The sequence below is a fragment of the Chenopodium album genome, chromosome 21, assembly GCF_948465745.1.
Source record: "Chenopodium album chromosome 21, dcCheAlbu1.1, whole genome shotgun sequence".
Taxonomy (NCBI): Eukaryota; Viridiplantae; Streptophyta; class Magnoliopsida; order Caryophyllales; family Amaranthaceae; genus Chenopodium; species Chenopodium album.
In genome coordinates, this window is record NC_137854.1 from 12,180,059 (window position 1) to 12,199,144 (window position 19,086).

A 19,086-nucleotide genomic window follows, 5' to 3' on the forward strand; every position below is an offset into this window, starting at 1 on the left:
GATAATTACATCTTTGTTTTTCATGTGCTACTGTATTTCAAGTTGTTTGGTATATTCAATGATGATGCAATGTCGTTAGCATAAATGTCAGCATTTAACTAGCAGCTGATGGTGCTTGGCATACCTGTTGGAAGTTAAACTGTAGGGTTTTGAATTCTCATCTGAAATGCAGAGTTGGAATTATATGATTCGATTCATGTCACGTCTTCTGTCCCCCTCTTCGTGGATGGAAATGTCACCAGCTTATATTCAATCTCTTAATATTCATTGGTATATGTTGATGGGTGCCATAACAACAGATATTGCGATCTAAGATGAGAGAGGAATCCTAGTGATGCAGGAATGATGACTTAGGGTTTGTTCTTTTCAGCTTATTTTCAGTTCTGTTCAGTTCAGTCAAATTCAACTCCAATAAGTTCAGTTCAGCTCTTATTTTAATTTTCTTCTCTTAAAATATTCAGTTTAGTTCAGCTCCAATAAATTCAATTCAGTTCAACTAAGCTCAATTCAGTCAATCAGAATAGACACATGTTCTTTGGAGCATGTGTGTTCATATAACAAAAGTAAAGATTAGCCTTGCATGAAATTGGTTGAATTCGTTGTAAAATATTATCTTGTAACTTAAAGATCATGGCATGCAATATTATCATTATTATATTTTAGAAAAGCAGGATGTGTAATCATAATTCATAATTGTCTCACAGTTTTACTAGAAGTAAGATGCAATTAACAAACTATTGAATACTTAAACTTGTATACGTACTTAAATAGGAATAAGCTTGAAGAATGCAATGGATTGCCAGGAGCTAATATAAGCCTAACATGCGAATAGCGTAAATTCTGAATTTTCTAATAATATGAAATGCTTGTAACAGTAAGAACTACATGATGCTTGTTATTTGCAGATGCATTTGTCATTTAAACCAATCTCTTATTTAGTAAACCACAGCATACATTAGTGTTTACCCAGACAAATTAACATCAATCCATATTCCATACTGGTGTTTATATATACGCAGTATTGTAGAACTGCAAAACTCTGATTAGAGTATTATACGGTAGCAAAAAATATTCTCCTAGAGGTTGTAAATGTTGGTCCAAGTAAACTTTATGAGTTAATGGTCATCTATAGCTAACTTGACAAGGGCATAAAATTACTAAAATTATTTCTTGGAGATCGAGTAGTTAAACTGAACTGAGATCTCATACAGCCTTATGTTAAGATAGAGATTTGATTTTCACATAACCTACATTATCTATCCAATATCCTGTCCTCGAGAGTTGAGACAGAGATACCTTATGAGTTCTGAAAACTTAACAAAGTCTGGTCATAGTGTATCAAACATAGCAAATTACCGAGTTTCATCTAGTTCTTTAGAGATGTTGATAGCATTAACCAGTGTTCCTCATCCCAGCAGCAATTCCATTTATGGTAATGAGCAACGCATCTCTGAGTTTATGATTATCCTGATCACGCCTCAGCCTCTTTAGTACCTCCACCTGTAGCATATTTATTGGATTAAGATAAGGAAGTCTGCTATCGATCAGCCTCCTCAGTGTTCGATTCCCCTCCAATGGTTTCTCATGCCCACTGACAACCAGCACATAAGTCTCGGTAGTCATTAACTCATTTCTTAACTGCCCACCAAGCTCTCTCCTACACTCAGATACTAGCACATCGTTATAAAGCTTGGCGATGGGAATATCAGCCTTCCCCAGAACCATTTCTATAAGATCGATGGTGCTCTGGAAAAATGGCCATTCTTGATACATTGCCCGTAAATCATCTGCATGCCCATTTTCGCAGGCACTTTTCAAGCCTGCTCCTACACCAAGCCAGGCAGGAAGGACAAATCTAGTTTGTGTCCAAGCAAAAACCCAAGGAATTGCACGAAGGTGCCCAATTGCAGTCGAGCTCTTTCTCCTAGTTGGCCGGCTTCCAATGTTAAGGTGTCCAAGCTCAGCTTGGGGAGTAGCTTCATGGAAGTAAGCCAAGAATTCAGGGTTTTCATATACTGTGTTACGATAATTATCGCAACTAACCTTTGATATCTCCTCCATAAGGTTACGCCATTTTTCTTCTCTGGGTGGGAGAGGAGGACGTATAGTTGCAAGTAGTACAGCTGTGGTATAGATTTCCAGTTGCCGAACTGCAATTTGTGGACGTCCAAATTTTGCTTGCACCATTTCTCCTTGCTCAGTGGACCTGAGAGTACCCTGCAAGTTCCAAACACAATGTCAGCCACTCAATCAGCAGCTTAATGAAAATTGGTTCCCTTAAATGATGCATTCTTTCTGCCAGGTAACCGGCCTTTTTAGGAGTATTACTACTTTACTAGCTAGGTACATAAATACATTAGATATTTGGACTTTCTAGCTTTCCAACAAACAGCATAGAACTTATGCAGAGCAGTGCAGATACAAACATTGAAATTTATGGGACACTAAAAGCTGAGAGCTAGGATGAAAATATGTTGCAGGAATTTACGCAGATAAAACATGTCATTGAAATAATGCATATCCACCAACTCAATGGATAAACTAATCCAAGAAGAGCTCAGTTTAGGTTTAAACTTTAAAGACAATCTAGGAAGGCCCAGCTACATGTACACCGCTAACCCTAAATGGGCAAATACTATTAGAAAGCCTAATTAGACTCGGATAAACTAACATGGATTTGAAAAGTTAGTCATAGGTATTCTTCCTCTACTTTTTTTTTACAAGGAACTCTACCTAATATGTATAGCTAAAGCTTATAGTGTTCTTCCACCCCCACCACCCTGAAAAAGTGAAATGTATGTGGTATATGTTTACTATAAGTGATTTAGCAAGATTTTCGTATGGAAGGAGAACAAGAAGCTGAATGTTAATCCATTGAAAAATACATACCATGACAGAACCAGGAGGCTGTGATTGTATGGCAAGATATGTCGGACCACCACCCCTACCAATACTCCCTCCACGGCCATGGAAGAGAGTAACTTTAATATTATATTCTTTGCATGCAGCCACAACATCCTCTTGAGCTTTATAAAGCTCCCATGCAGCTGTAAAACGTCCAGCATCCTTGCCAGAGTCAGAATATCCAACCATGACCTGTTCATGAAATATATTAAGCTCTGGATAGTCAGACTCCTATAGAAATTACATAATATCTGACAATATTTTTACCTCCTGGTGTCCATTGTGATTCTTTATGACATGCTCCCGATACCAATCAATAGATAATAACTTCCGGATAACTGAACCAGCTCCTCTCAAATCCTGTACAGTCTCAAATAAGGGAACCACCCGCAACCTATTCCGACAATTAAGGCATTTTAAGTTTTGAAGATACATACTTAATGATGACAAAGCCCATCCAGCTTACACCTAAGTTGTTATCTATTATCAAACTATAAAGAGATATTCCCAATTTGTATCAGGTTAAGCAAGAGAATGAAATATGCATCCAAAACTTACGTTCCACCAATGCATGGCTTGCCTTGCTCCCCACTATGAGTTAGTCGGGCATCTTTCTGTAGAAGCTCAACAGCAAGTACATCACTTGCCTAAAACATAACAAAGGAAAACTCTTGTTAGCAATTTGTGTAAATTTTACACAGGAGGTTAACATTAAAACAACTGAGATAAATCTAGCAACATAATCATAATATTTCAGGGCCAGACATACATTGGATGCCATTGAAATCACATAAGCTCCGAGTGAATCACTCCCTAGTTCAGCTGCAACACGGAATGTGTCTAAGACCTCTTTCACATCAGGAGCAACCTGACAACGTGACAATAGCAAAGACATGATAATCCAACTGGAGAATCAAAGTATTAACAATTAACAGCTAGTACATCATAAATACTTAGAAGTTAGAACCAAGAAAACTCAACATTTGACCATCAATTAAAATTGACATAGTTTTCTCCATTATGATTTTCTTTCTGTAACTATCTAATAACACACTCTTATCAGGATCGATATCAACTTGCATTAGGTGGACTGCATCAAGTAATTAACTAGAGCTAGTCTTTTTTCTTGTTGAAAGAAATCTACCAAAATGTTTTCAACGAATTAGCTTAAATCCACATTGCACTGCAACAAGATACAATTACAGCACCTCAATGCTTGATGGAACCAGAGGCCTCTTTCCTTTCAGCTCTTTTGTTAGAAATTCCAGTTTTTTCTCTTCATCCCACTCGCTGTATGTACCCATGTCCAAGAAATTTGTGACAGCATCCAGTGCATCAGAATGTCGGCTAGATTCCTAGAAAGTGTTCATGAGAAGAATACACTAGTTAACGTAAGGTAGGCTAAATTATAAAGTTGAAGCTGCTCAAATTTACCTGTCGTAGATCTAGTTTCATTAGCACCATGCCAAATGTACTGACTCTTCGTATCAAGTCAGCTAGCCGACCATCAGCAAGCACTCCAGATCCACATGATTGCTGCAAAAGTGACATAGAGAAGCATATAAAATAACCTGTAAGTGGGAAAATTATCATTACAAATCACAGAGGAAGGGTGGACTAAGCTATACTTTACCAGAGAATCATAGCATAAAAGCAAGGGTTCCAAAAGTTGTTGACATGTTTCATAGTAATCAGAAGGATCTACATCACATGGAAGCTCTTCCAAAAGATGCTCCAAATGCTTCTGGGTCTTCATAAGCTGGATTACAACAACAATACACATGCAACCTTCATAAGCCAAGTATATATACTGGACAAGAAAGTTAAAACTTCATACAGAAAAACACATCACTATTATGAATTTTATAGTTTTCCATTTTAGCTTAAAGCAGAATCAGTCCACACATCCTTATCCTATCTTCAGCCGGTGATCCCCATCTAATTTATTAATTATTACCTTTTACATTCCACAATGGTGATTCTATATCCAACATTAAATGGCATCATGACCATCCAGCAAAATTGAGACTTTTTATTGAGTATATAGAGCTTTTTATTTCTTTTTCTAAGTATACCACATTCAAAGCAAGGTTCAAATCGTCAAAGATGTTTGATAAACATTCTGAGTGACAGCCAGAAATATCCAGTAGGAACAATTAGTGCACAATCATTGATACAGGAGTTACATAAATTTCTTGCATCAAAAACTTATAATATCTACGAATTCTATTAGTTGTTTACCAGAAAGCATTGCTATTACCTTGTCCTTCACATTTCCAAGAACAATCCTATAGGGAGAATTTCCAGGTTGCTGTGGTGGACTAGGCTCCAGAAGTTTCTGGAAACTGGCTCTTCCTACAGTAGACTCTGCAAATAACTTTCTCTGAGCTAGTAGCTGACTTGAAGTGTTACGAGATTTTGGTGATGACTGAGCATTTGCAGATCCATTTTCCTCCACAGAAGGCTTTTGGGCCTTTCTTGCACTGTCCTGAAGATTTTTTACTATAAGATTAAAACTCTATAATGGGAAACATTGAGAGAAGATATATGCAATATCTTGACATTAGAAGGTATCTAGAGCTTTGCCTTTGGAAACAATTTTGAAAACTGCAATTCACATATTAAATCAAATACCTGGCGATTCAGTGGCATGTAATCAGTACCAGGAAGTTCCAGTTTGGGATGCTGAGAATCACCATTACTGCAATCTACAATTTAAGCCAAATACTTATATTAAAATTAAAAAAAAAAAAAAAAAAAAAAATTAAAAATCAAATGAGCAGCAGATCCCCTTTTTTTCACTTTGCAAGCAAGAATGGAACGAATGGGGAATAAGAAACAAATGTGCTGAAAAAAGCAGGAGGAGATAATCATTGAAAAGTAATGATAAAGAGAACAAAAGCAGCTTTCTATATTTCACTGCTAGTAGATAGATTAACCAATACAAAATAGAACAGAAAAGGTTGCCGCATGATTTCTACAGTTTTGTGAATGCAAAATTACCCTCAGCTGATAGATTTGGAACAGACAGAAAAGATAAATGTGGGGGGGAAAAGTCCTCTGAAACAAAAAATTATATCTCTCAAGTTCTAATTTGACTACCAATAAAATGACTTTGATAATGATGTATATACAATGAATAAAGTATAAACAAAACCATATCCAGCAACTAGAATTCTTTCATGCTTGCTCTTTCTACAATTTGAATGGCTACCTGAGATCAAAACAACCTGCCTATACTGAATGCCTTTCTTACTGCGTTTTTCCTGTACGCATGCAGTTTTCAATTTAACCAACTAATCTACTTTGTAACACTTTATTGTAGTATTCACATAATAGTTGCTCATGCTGGCTACATCCTCATTACCAAAAAGAAGAACATACAAAAGCTACGCAGTGTTCCAGAAGAAAACTCATAATAATAGTCAAAAAAATATTGGTGAATCAAAATTGTAAATCTAATCTACCTGTGGAAGGAAGATTAACTCTAGTGGGAAGTTTCGACTGGAATTTTGACTGACTCCTCTGCAAAGGTTGGTTCCAGCTGTCATACTTATCCTTCTCTGCATTTTCTGTGATGAAATGAAAGCAGCAAACACAGTTTCCGATTATGGCAATACCAAGATAATGTATCACTAGTAGAACTAGCATTTTAAATTAAACCAGAATCAACCTTAGGTGTCATACGTAATCTCAAAAATAAGCAACTTATGTAAGTTTCATAATTTTTGTGTTACTACAGAGCCAGCAACCTTACTTTTCAGATGGCTTATAAATCTTTTCCAAATTTTACATTACAATTCAGTAGAGCAATCAGTGATCAAATGTATAACATTGTCATGCAAACTTGTGTGAATGTTAAATTTATATCAGTCCGAATGCCTGTATAAACAAAAGATGGAAGTATGGAAAGCCAGACCTTTTTCTAGAATGTCGTGTGTAAGTTTTAGTAATGCGTCACTGCAACGGTTCATGGAAAGCTCAAATCTAAGATTATCAACTTCACGGATGTAAAGGTCCACAGCCATCCATCTGGACAACAGAGACACATCTCTTGTGACCTGAAATAAGAGAAATCATTTCAATTAGTGCATACATTACAAGTTGACAGCCAAAGAACCTACATAAACTATGCAATAATGTTTCCATGAAGTATAGATCAGACCAGCTCAAGAGCACAATTTGATACAGTTTTATTTAAATATGTGGGAAATACTATATAAACATAGACCATAGAGCAAATTAGAGGGTAAAAGTGGGCTTGCAGCAAATGAAGGTTAATTGACTGGGAAGCTTACAGGCTAAAGTTAAAAATATCAATACGTAGCTCTTATCTCTATCAAAATTTCAAAGTTGAAATTATGCTGCAGATATACATTAATCCTCTTTGCCACTACATGGTAATTGATACAAGCATGAAACCATATCGAAAGCACATAACCGACTGGAAAAAACATATAATATTTTAGAACTGGTGACATTTCTTTTCATACAACTGAACACATTAGTATTACTGTCAAGATAATGTAACCTAACCTTGGCAGTCACATTAGGATTACCATCTCGATCACCTCCCATCCATGAACCAAACTTTATGGGCGTACATGTCAAGGGAAGTGCCTTACCAGTGTGCTACAGAAGCATTACATGTAAATTCACAAACATAAGAAACAGTTAGACATCTTCTATACGGAAAAGGTAAAGACAATTCACATGGAAACCGACCTTCTTTAAGGCATTACTAACACGGCGCAGATAGTGAGGAATGGCTCTCCAAAGCGATTGCTCAACAATATGTAGACCTGCAAATTAATCCACTCTTGAGAAAAGGAAATTCAGAAAGGAATTCCATTCTGAAATGCATGCTTACATCAGTTACATGTATCAAAAGGTCAAGCAAGATTACCTGCCCTAGCTTCATCTACCGGAGTAGGTTTATGCCTTCTAAGCTCATCTGTTTGCCAAACTGAAGTTATTTCTCTTACCTGAAAAAAGTATCATTTTATAAAATAATTAATCAGTATCGAAAATGAAACTGTGAAAGGGTCATATGCAGTACAGTACCAGATCTTCAATTAGCATCTCTCTATCTTCATGACCAAGGTCAGGTCTATCATTATACTCTAGAAGATGCTGCAAGGAACATTCAGGGATGCACATTTATTAGCTACTCAAAGACAGCAAACATCCAAATTTTCAGCCAAGAAATCAGATCACTTGTAGAGCTTACAGCAATTCTAATATGCTTATATTGTAAGGTGCGCCTATTTATCTGTGTGGGATGCGCGGTTAAAACAATTTCTACCTCCTACAAACACAAGGTACCAATGAAGTTTGTCAAGAACTCACATCTTAGAAGACGTAATTTTGCAAAGGTTATCAAATTTCCAATACTGCATATAAAATTATTTAAAACAGACCTGCTGAGAAACATGGTTGTAAAGGTCTTCTGGGGATATTCCTTCCTGAATCAGCTGACCAAAGATATCATCACATGATTTTGAAAGTTGTGGAACATTTCGCTGTTTACGCAACCTACATTGGATAAACTTATGTAAATTTATTTAAGAAAAAATTCACAGAACATTGTTATAAGATTGCCCACGAAGTTATTAACATAAAGTTTAATATAATCATTAATCGGCAACTGCACAAACTAAATTTCAAATCACATCATAAAACAGGGTAAATATTAGTAACCTTTCAAAAGATGCATGTTTTAAATAGCCAAAAGGGCCCAAAATTATCAACATAATCAAAACAACAAGAATTTGCTCTAACTATAATGAATTTCATGGCATTAAGTCTACGAACACAAGGATTCCAAGTCAATCTGCAGAAGCATTTCATACCTGTGATGAGTTTCAGCAATGCCCATCAAATTCAGATAGTGGCTGAATGCTCGACCAAGCATCAAAGCCTCCTCCAAATCCATTTTGGACAACTCTGATATAAGCTGCTTCTCAAGCAACTCAGCTGTGTCTTCAATCCCCGTGTTTCTCATATTACATGCACTCTACAACAAATCAAAACACAACATAAGGACACACAAAAATCACACTAAACAATCACATTGACAGTTTAGAAGATCAACAGCATGTCATCAACATAGACTGCGCGACAACAATTCTACAAAGTAGCCATCTTAGGTATCCTCATGTTATACAAACAAAACCTTATACAGGCACCATATGGTATACTCCTTTCTATGTTATTCTCTTTTCTTGTTTTTTTATGGGTTTTGGTTTTATTCGAGTTCCCCACAAGGCCACATTACCCAGATTCCTTAAAAGGTGACAGTATCTCATAATAAACACCATATGGTCCATATATCTTCTATCTCTATAATAGTCCAAAATTTTCAATATGTACAGTTGGTTCCTTTGGTGGTCCCATTGGTGAAGGATCTAATAAGTTGTCTATACAGAATACAGACATGAGACATGCATGCAAACAAGAGTAACAAGCTTACAACCCACAATATACATATAGGTCCAAATGTCTAAGATAATGCATAACGAATTCAAATCGCACACCGTATAAAGTTATAGACATTAGCCTTATTTTTCGTATAATCTCAGATAATCGAATTTTTTTTACTCCCTCCAATCCTAAATGTTCTTCCCATTTTGATTGTGCACGTTTGCTAATTTTGATCATAAATATCTATGGTTTCATAATAATAAAATTAAAATATACGAGATGAATATTAATTAACCACTCGTCGACATGAATTATATAAGACTCGACATGACTATGTTATGTTTTATATATTAAGAGTAATTTAGAAGATTCTCTCAAATGGTACCAAGAATCCAAGATTCCAAATGAAAAAAAACAAGAAAATCGACAATCATCAACAATTTGACTGAATATCATAAATTCTAGATTTCGAAATCCGATCATGTTCAACAATGAACTTCCATTAAAAATCAAGTTGTCCACATATCATATAAACATGAAAAGAAAATTATACTCCCTCCGTCACTAAATTACATTCCTGTTTCTCTTTATTATGTTATTATGTGAGGAATAAATGCTAGAAACAGAAATGTAATCAAGGGACGGAGGGAGCACAATATACTCAAATATGATAATGACAACATAAAATGCATGACAACTTCATGTTACCATAAATTTCCAAATTCATCATTCATCAAACTTGCATAAATCATTTTTCTGGTAATAACAACCAGAATCAGCTTATTTCTGAATTTTTGAAATTATACAAACATTAATTTAAGAATTCTTGAAATAATACAAACATAAAATGCATGACAACTTCATATTACCATAAATTTTTCCAAAATCATTTATCAAACTTGCATAATTCATTTTTCTGGTAATAATAACCAGAATCAGCTTATTTCTGAATTCTTGAAACAATACAAACATTAATTCAAGAGCACAAATCAAAATCAACGCTAAAATCTCACCTCAGCAAGAACACGAACACGTTCAAGTTTATGAACAAAATCAGAACCAACTTCTCGAAGAAGAACATCACTGAAAAGACTACGAAGAATTCTGCAATCATCTTCAAAGCTCTGAAACGAAATATCTTCAGCTATGTCATCAGTAGTATCCATTTTTTTCTGAGAAAAAATCAAAGAGAGAAGATGAAAATGGAGGAGAGAGAAGATGAGAATTCACGGGTTGAAGAAGGAGGAGGAGGAGAGAGTGAAGAGTGAGGAGTGAAAAGAGGAGGAGGAGAGAGAGTCAAAAGGTAGGGAGAAATAAAAGGAGGATCACTGATTATTTCTGTGTTTGTGTTAAAGGAGGAGGAGGAAGGAAAGGGGTGCATGTGTCATGTGTGTTTTTGCCATTGGTGTTGGTTAACTTTTTGGATTTGCTTGGAAATTGAATTTTTTTCATTTTTTAGGTATATTCATGAATATGCTTTCTAATAAGATGGAATCTGTTGTGTGGTTGAGGTAAAGATGGCATTGGAGCGAGTGAATTTGTGATACGGTGAGGAATATTATTGTGTGTGTTGGGTTGTGATACGTTATTTGAAAATGGTACTAAAATTTTGGAACATATGGTATGTATCAATGTATATCATTTGTCCTTTGTTAGTACTAGAACCAACCAAACCCAAAATAAAATGACATGTTTGAGTCATGTTATTTGGAAGTTTACATCCATGAAGGTTGCAAAACTTGTTGAGGATTTTGTATGGCATCCCTAGAAGACTACAATCCTCATAGATTTGTAATGTTGCAGACCAAAATTATTTGAAATTTATCAATCTATATTACTTAAAAGTCTTAAACCATAAATTTATAAGTGACAAAATTCATAACTATCATTAACTTTTAAAAAAATTAAGAGAAGCTTTAAGAACTCCTTTTCCTTTCTCCTTTTTGGTAGCCACCATGGCTATTAAATGTTTCCCTTAGTCCCTGCCTACACACCACAAGTCTCTTGATTGTCGTCCCTAGCCGATACGACAAATCTACAACCAATCAAGTTCCACACCCTTGTCGTCTAGTAGAGTAGTAGGGCACCTTTTTTTGCCAAACATCTCAAGATTTTGGAAGATTATAACCAAATAAGTACGATTAGGCTATTAACACCACAAAATAGAGGAATCTATTTGATGTTTCGTTTGAAATTTGGGTAAAATGCAATCAATCGTATTCAAATTTATTTTCAATTTTGAAAAGTGAAGTCCAATCCAATTCGATTTATTTTCTTAAATTCCAATATCAACTTGGATTTTGGTAGTTCAAATTCAATCCACAATATTGATTAAAATAAGCTATCATTACTTTCCGAAATAATTACCTTTAATTAGTAATAACAAAAAAAAATTGATCAAGGGGCGGGCTAGGTTGGACCGAAAACAAAAAAAGCCACTCACTAAGTCGTGTCGGGCCGGGGTGAAGGATCAAGCCTAAAGTGCTTGCTCAAAACTCGCAAAATTAGACTGAGCTTTTTGAACTTTTTCGGGTCTGGAAAAAAAAAACAGCTAAAATTTTTTAAAATGCATGTCCATAGTTATATCTGGCAAAAGTGTCGTGTTGTGTCATTCTCGTGCTCTTGTTCGAAGTTAAATGGGTTGGGAGACCTCAACATTAGTCTGACCCGCTTAATAAACATGTCGTGTCATATTGACCCGTTTAACTAATCGTATTGGAAACTCTTTTACTCTAACTTGTTTTTTCTGTGTCCGGTTCGTGTCGTGTCAATTTTTGTCAGCTCTACCCATAGTCCATGAAAATTACAAATAAATATGAGGCTTGGCCGAACTCAACTTCGGATTGAACTACTCAAAATCAAGCCGAACTCATCGTGATCACCTCTAGTCTAATTTACTCCCTCCGTCCCATAATTCCAGGCAAATATACCATTTTGGGTGTCCCAAATGTTCCTCCTATTACTCCCTCCGTCCCCGAAAGAACGACCTTTTTTGACTGATTTTGCGGGTATTAAGAAAGTTACACAAAAAGAAGTAAAAGTATATTGAAAATATAAATTTACACGAGGTTTGTAAAAATAAAAAAGAAAAAGTACAATATTTACTTTTTAACTTTTTCATATAATATTCACTACCTTTTATAATCCCCATATAACAATTTTCACTTTTTATCTTTTTTATACAATATTGCTCCACTTTTTTATCCTCTTTAAAAACCGTGTTTTTAAGAGTTATGTACCAATAATTATGGGAAATGGGTACAGATACAATGGTTGTATACAACCAGCATTTAATTGGTTTGCATTTTGGGGCTCCCTATATTTTAGTCTTATTTTTTTTCCTCCCTTTTGATGTGGCATACATACAATGGTATTGTATGTGGTAGCCCACATACAACCATTGTATGTGTAGCATCACTTGTAATTATGGGATGGAGGGAATACATTAATTTGAGTTTTTGACAAATCCGAATACTACCTCCGTTTATTATTAAGTGCAACTTTGAAGCACTTTACAGATACCTAGGCAAAATTTGAAGGGCAAAGATTAAGGAAGTAAGTGGGTAAGTAATTAAAGGGGGTGGAGAGAGAAAGTTGGTCCCCCCCACTTGCATTTTGGGGAGGAAATCAGTAAATTGATCATTGAGAACAACAAATAATGTGCTATATGGAAATCACAGCCTAGGTCTCATCATTCATCAATCAAATCCCATACTACTGCCATCAACTAACCAATAAGGAAAAGGCATCAAGAACAAGCAACAAGGCAGAGGCAACAACAATAACCAACAACCCATCAACAATAACCAACAACAATAACCAACAACCCATCAACAATAACCAACAAGGCAACAATAATAACCAACACATCCAGCAACACCATCAAATCCAACAACATAAACAACAAACCCAGCAACACAGCCAACAATAACAACATAACCAGCAACAAATCAGCCAATATCATCAATTAAGCCACCATCAATAATAATCAAGGGACTAATATCAAATTAAAAAAGATTAGGGTTAGAAAGCGTTACGCAAGCAGTCACTCAGAGGGTGGAACCCCAGGGTTCCTCCGCCTCACATAGTGTTGACAGAAGAGGCTTCAGCCACCGCAGCAGGAGGAGGAGGTGGTGAAACCCCCCTCTCACCCTCGTCATCGGAGGACAGAAGTATGAGCTCCTCATCGGGCAAACCCCTAATTCGACGCAGCGCAACCCTAACAGCCTTCCTTGTGGCCCGGATCTTCACTGGTGGTCTCTCCCTCTTAGATCTGGGCTGCTTGGGTTGCACAGAGCTTCCCTCACCAGCAGCAGGGACTCCTTCAACAGTCAAATCCTTGAAATCAAGGGTTTTCTTTCCCCCTGACTCCCCACACCCCTCACCCCTCGCAGATCGCTCCTCCTCCGCCAGATTTTCAAGTACCTGACCTAACGCCTTGTAGGTGGTGGAGGTACAGTAGTTGGTAGCGTCTTCAGACTCATAAAAATCTCGTGGAAAAGGGGACTTGGTCTCAATTGCTTGAATGAGAGAGAGGATCAAGCTAAGTTTTGCTCTCCTGCTTCCTCAGCTAACATGAAAGCATCTTCCAAAGGTTTCAGGCAAACCATATCGAACATTAGGGACTAGATCTGAGAAAGGAAGAGAGAAATTGAACAATTCTGGAGAGAGAAGATGAAGAAATCTGGGTTTGAAGAGGAGAGAGAATGAAAAACACGAAGAACTAGGGTTCTTCTAGAGAATTCCCCAGAAGAAATAAAGAAGCCCAACCATCTCAATTAATGTTGGGTGGTCGGGATTTTAGGTAAAGGGGAGTAATTGGGGGGAAATGGGATAATAAATGGAGGGAGTAATTAGGTTAGTGTAATTAGATTAGTTTAGGTTAATGTTAGATCTTAAGATAATAAGGGCAAAATTAAAAAAAATCAGATTTCCTAAGTAAGGGTAAAATCGTAAAATCATTACTTTTTTGATACTAAAAATAGAAATAAAATAGAAAGTTGCACTTAATAGCAAACGGACAAAAATAGTAAAAGTTGCACATAATAATAAACGGAGGTAGTATAAAATGAGTCAAACTTTGGAGCAAATAATTAAAAGGGGTCAAAGTGTCAAACCATTATTGCCTTGCCAAACAAGTACTCCGTACTTAGAAAAATAAAATAAAATAAAAAGAAAAAAATAAAGGACTTTAAAAGGTGAGTTACAAGTACTTCCCGGTCAACATCGGACATCCCTCCCCAAATTCACAGGACCGTGAAAGATCAAGAGTTAAGACGAATCGGAAAAAAGATGAGCAAAGCGAGTAGCAGCGTAGCAACAACCGATGATAAGGCGGCGAAACCGAAAGTGGCGGTGGTTGTATTCTTACTAAATGGAAAGAAAGTGCTGCTGGGACGGCGTCGCTCTGCCGTCGGTAACTCCACCTTTGCTCTTCCCGGCGGTAATCTTGAGTTTGGTCTCTCACTATTTCTCTCTCTTATATATTGCATTTCTTTTTTTTTCACTTTTTTTTATATTTTATTATGTAGTTGTTGTTCGTCAATGTTGTGCTGCCAGAATTGCTTCATTACTATGTGATTTTTTTTTTTTTTTTTTTTTTTTTTTGCCATTAGAAATTTGAAATTTTCCAATGTGGAGAGAATTTGTCAGCGGTTCATTTATAGTGTTATGTAATGACTAATGAGTATGCTTGTCATTTTAATTTTCAAGTGGTTTGATTCAAATACAATTACATGTATTCAATCCATTTCAAACTAGTTACAACATTAAGATTGAAATTTATGAATTTGGACTGAAATCTTGCAGTAATTTTACGATGGAGAGACTACAAATTTTTGGGGTTACATCCAAAAATTGTTCGGTTAAAGCACATAAATATAATACGTACTTTTTTCATATTGCAATAATTACTTACTCCGTCTCACTTATGTTGATTCATATTTCTACTTTAGATGTCTCATTGATTTGGTCTTAGTTTTGTGTGAATCTGATTACTATAAAAGAAAATTGTTACTCGTAGGATAAGTTAGTGAGATTTGATATGGTACCTATATGCTTTTCATTGTAATACATGATCATCAATTAAAATTGAGTACCACGGAATATCATCTATTTGAATCGAACCATAAATTATCTTAATCAATATGAAATTTTAATGTAATAATGAATCCAATAATTTCAGGGGAAAACTTTGAGGAATGTGCAGCAAGAGAAGTGAAGGAAGAAACAGGGTTAGAAATAGGAACAACAGAGTTACTAACTGTGACCAACAACCTCTTTGTTGAAGGGCCTAAGCCTTTACACTATGTCACCATCTTCCTGCGTTCGTCCCTAACAAATTCAGATCAAGTTCCTCAGAACTTAGAGCCTGAGAAATGTGATGGTTGGGATTGGTATGACTGGGACAATCTTCCTCAACCACTCTTTTGGCCTCTTGAGAAAATGGTCAATAGCGGGTTCAATCCCATTCCTACCTAGTATTGCGATTATTATGTAAACCTACTTATTTTGTAAGAGCTAGTGATTTGGATAACAGGTGGTGTTCGTGTTTGACATGATATTGGCCAGTTTTCATTGTGCTAAAAATATATCGAACATATGGTAAAATTAAGATTGAATAATACTTTGTGTGGCATGTTTGGATTACAAAATTTACAATGTATGCATATACTCCATATGTGGGTTATTGTTTGGCATTACTTTACTACGAGTAGTGCTTTTGTACTCTACTAATTTTCTACTACGGAGTACTATAATGTCATCTTATCTTTTATCTAACTTAATACAATTTCTTGATAAGGATATATGGTCATTAATTTTGATGATTTAAATATAAGGAGTATAAAGTAAATTTTGAATATGGACATATGGTTAATTCTGGAGTTAATATATAATTATTTATTGAGTACATAATACTTGAAAATGCATTGGTTGTTCACCTTGTATGTTTTTTTTTTTACTTTTTTAGTGACTTAGAGTTCACTTTGTAACATCATAAAAGAAAAGGTCTACATCAAGTAAACCAAAGATTAATCAAGAAATATACGAAGTATAACAATTACAAGTACATCAATGAAAAAGCTCATAATTCTTTCAAAAAAAAAATGAAAAAGTTCATAATAGGAGCTTTTTGTTTAGAAGGTGTGGAGAATGATTCAAATCATAAAGGTGCTCGGTGTTAATTAATGATGGATGTCAAAGGGTTGACTTCTAATGATCATATCTCAAAATCTTTATAAGATCTAGAATTTTACATAATTTAAGTTTGAGGTGAAAGCTTCTCCCAATAGCTTTTTAATGACCGGTGACAAACTCATTTTCGACAAGAAACGAGGAAGTTAAAACTATTTTACAAAATGTTATCTGCCTTTCGAGAGAATTCGCCCAAACCTATGGAAGATTGGAAGGTTCGCCTGAAAGAACCTAAAAGCAAGCCACGAAAGCTTCGTAGAAAGTTCACTCGAACCTAGTGCTTGGTTCGGCCGAACCTGAGATTGGTTTTCCCAAACTTTCATGCCATGTTTCAGCAGGTGGTGTTTTATTTGCAACATGGAAGCTTCTATGTCCGTTTGATTGTTTATTATGCCTTGCATTACATGTAGTTACATTAGACATTATACTAGGATAAGATGAATGGAAATATGTAGAGAAAGAGCCTCAATTTAAAAAAGCCCTAACACTTAGGGTTTGAGTGTTGGGGAGAGTGTTATAATTTCGGGTGGGGAGCTTTTATTGAGCTTTGAAAGCTTGTAAACTACATTGTTTTTTCATCAAAGTATACTCTATAGTGGATTTGTTGGTTTTTCTCCCGGTTCTTTGGTTTCCCACGGTTAGTTCTCCTTGTCTCATTGTTTACTTGATTTTAGTTCTTTGCTGTTGTTAATGGTTAATTATCACAAACTTGTTAACACATTCGTATTCTCAAGCTAACACGCTTTTTGTTATTATATATACCAAAATAGTTAATAATTAACAACTATTTGCCAAACACTTTTACACAACTAGCTAGTTTAACCGGCTAATACAACTAGCTATTCAAACCACTTTGTTAGCACAACCAGCTATTAAAAAAAATATTATGTAAATGAACATATATCTCAAACCCAAATAATTTGCAATTTAAAAAAAAAAAAATCTTTTCTATTCATAAATTTAAAAAACCTTGGTTGTCATAAAATTTGAATAGATCACAGCCTTAATTGTCTAGCAATGGATTGTGTTTCTCTAGGCTCATCTAATCTGTTGATTGTATTGGCTTTTTATGTTAGTTGTTTGACAGTTGGCTATTAATAAATATGTTTGGTAACTATTGATGTTGGCTGCTGACTATTTTATACAAAATTAAGGGCATCTGTATTTTTTTATTATCTTTGTAATACACATAATTTTTATAATCCATCAATACAATATAATAGTAAAAATAGTAAGTGTTAATAATAATAATTATTATTTTTTACAATCCATCAATACATAATATTAAAAATAGTAAGTATTAATAATAACAATTATTATTATAATTATAATTATTTTTATTATAATTATAATTCTGTATCAACTTTTTTTTTAATTGACATTTAATCAAATATAGTTTGATTGTATCAATTATTTAGAAATGGAGGAAGCTGAATAATAATATTGTGAATTAGATGCGCACAAAAGTTTCTGTTTGTTATAAATCAGAGATAGTAAAATTTGAGGGAGCTAGGGTTTCTCTCGGAGAGACTTGGACGTTTATCTCAATGGCAATCCGGTAAATAATTTGACATCTTATACCAGCTAGTCAGCTACCTTCTTTCTCTCTCCTCTAGCTACTTTACCACCACGACCAAACCACTCCCTTTCTCTTCTCTTCTCTCTTTCTTTCTCTCTACGAGTCGCCGATCAACCACCTATATTATTGCCGCTTTGCGGCGGTAAACCAATCGACTGAACAAAAGACATTCTAGTAGCAAAGTATGTAAAGTGGGCCCATACTAACCCCTTCAATAAAAGGTATTTGCTAACCGTTGGGCATTGAGTTGTGGGGTTGTGTAGTTGAAGCGGCGGGGTGTTGCTAGTGCGCATGTAAGTGGAATCGTCTAGTCAGAGCGGCAGGGGATGACTTTTAGTTTGGTGGTGCTAGTGGTTGTCTGGTTTGGTGATGGTGGTAGAGTGGCTAGAGGAGAGAAGCCAAAATATGAAAAATGTCAAAATTATCCTTATTATTCATAACTAAAAAGTCAAAGAGAAGGTATTGTGTCAGTCCGGACTGACGAAACAACTGACAAAATGCAGATTTTTAATATCCTCAATTGGCGGCATGGTATCCTCTATTGGCAAGATGATATCCTCTATTAGCTAGATGATAGCATCTACTGACTGGATTATATCTTTTATTGGCTATATGATATCTTTTATTGGGTGGATGATATTTCTACTAGTTGGATGATATCCTCTATTGGTTGGATGATATCCTCTACTAACTGGAAAATATCATTTATTGGCTATATGATATCATTTATTAGCTGACGATACCCTTCATTGGCTAGATGATATCCTCTATTGACTATATGATATCATTAATCGGCTGAATGATATTTCTATTAGCTAGATGATACCTCTATTGGCTGGATGATATCATATAGCCAGTAGAGAATATCATCCAGCAATTATATCATATAACCAATAGAGGATATCATTCAGCCAATAAAGGATATCATAGACACAACTATAAATGATATCATGTAGCAAATAAAGGATATCATCTAACCATGATAT

The 19,086-nt window shown here is 35.3% G+C and overlaps 2 protein-coding genes across 2 annotated transcripts; one reads left to right on the forward strand and one right to left on the reverse strand.

Moving 5' to 3' along the window:
* Nucleotides 1-1,133: 1,133 nt before the first annotated feature.
* On the reverse strand, nucleotides 1,134-10,814 carry LOC145601246 (phosphoenolpyruvate carboxylase 4-like). Its single transcript, XM_081657219.1, has 20 exons — nucleotides 10,341-10,814; nucleotides 8,757-8,920; nucleotides 8,325-8,439; nucleotides 8,135-8,212; nucleotides 7,969-8,037; nucleotides 7,811-7,889; nucleotides 7,630-7,706; nucleotides 7,441-7,536; nucleotides 6,824-6,965; nucleotides 6,372-6,476; nucleotides 5,539-5,612; nucleotides 5,165-5,392; nucleotides 4,538-4,663; nucleotides 4,339-4,440; nucleotides 4,113-4,259; nucleotides 3,674-3,772; nucleotides 3,463-3,551; nucleotides 3,172-3,298; nucleotides 2,890-3,096; nucleotides 1,134-2,217 (listed from the first exon to the last, which is right to left on the reverse strand). The coding sequence occupies exons 1-20, from the start codon at nucleotides 10,491-10,493 to the stop codon at nucleotides 1,393-1,395; spliced, it is 3,102 nt and encodes a 1,033-aa protein (XP_081513345.1). The 5' UTR covers nucleotides 10,494-10,814; the 3' UTR covers nucleotides 1,134-1,392.
* A 3,657-nt stretch (nucleotides 10,815-14,471) lies between these two features.
* LOC145603031 (nudix hydrolase 1-like) lies at nucleotides 14,472-15,904 on the forward strand. Its single transcript, XM_081659160.1, has 2 exons — nucleotides 14,472-14,785; nucleotides 15,512-15,904. The coding sequence occupies exons 1-2, from the start codon at nucleotides 14,620-14,622 to the stop codon at nucleotides 15,805-15,807; spliced, it is 462 nt and encodes a 153-aa protein (XP_081515286.1). The 5' UTR covers nucleotides 14,472-14,619; the 3' UTR covers nucleotides 15,808-15,904.
* Nucleotides 15,905-19,086: the final 3,182 nt, after the last annotated feature.

Coding starts and splice junctions, on each gene's coding strand:
- LOC145601246 (XM_081657219.1), bottom strand. CDS start 10,493: ATGGATACTACTGATGACATAGCTGAAGATATTTCGTTTCAGAGCTTT. Junction 3,773..4,112: donor TGGTTCCATCAAGCATTGAG/GTGCTGTAATTG, acceptor TCACGTTGTCAG/GTTGCTCCTGATGTGAAAGA. Junction 2,218..2,889: donor AGCCTCCTGGTTCTGTCATG/GTATGTATTTTT, acceptor TGGAACTTGCAG/GGTACTCTCAGGTCCACTGA.
- LOC145603031 (XM_081659160.1), top strand. CDS start 14,620: ATGAGCAAAGCGAGTAGCAGCGTAGCAACAACCGATGATAAGGCGGCG. Junction 14,786..15,511: donor CGGCGGTAATCTTGAGTTTG/GTCTCTCACTAT, acceptor CAATAATTTCAG/GGGAAAACTTTGAGGAATGT.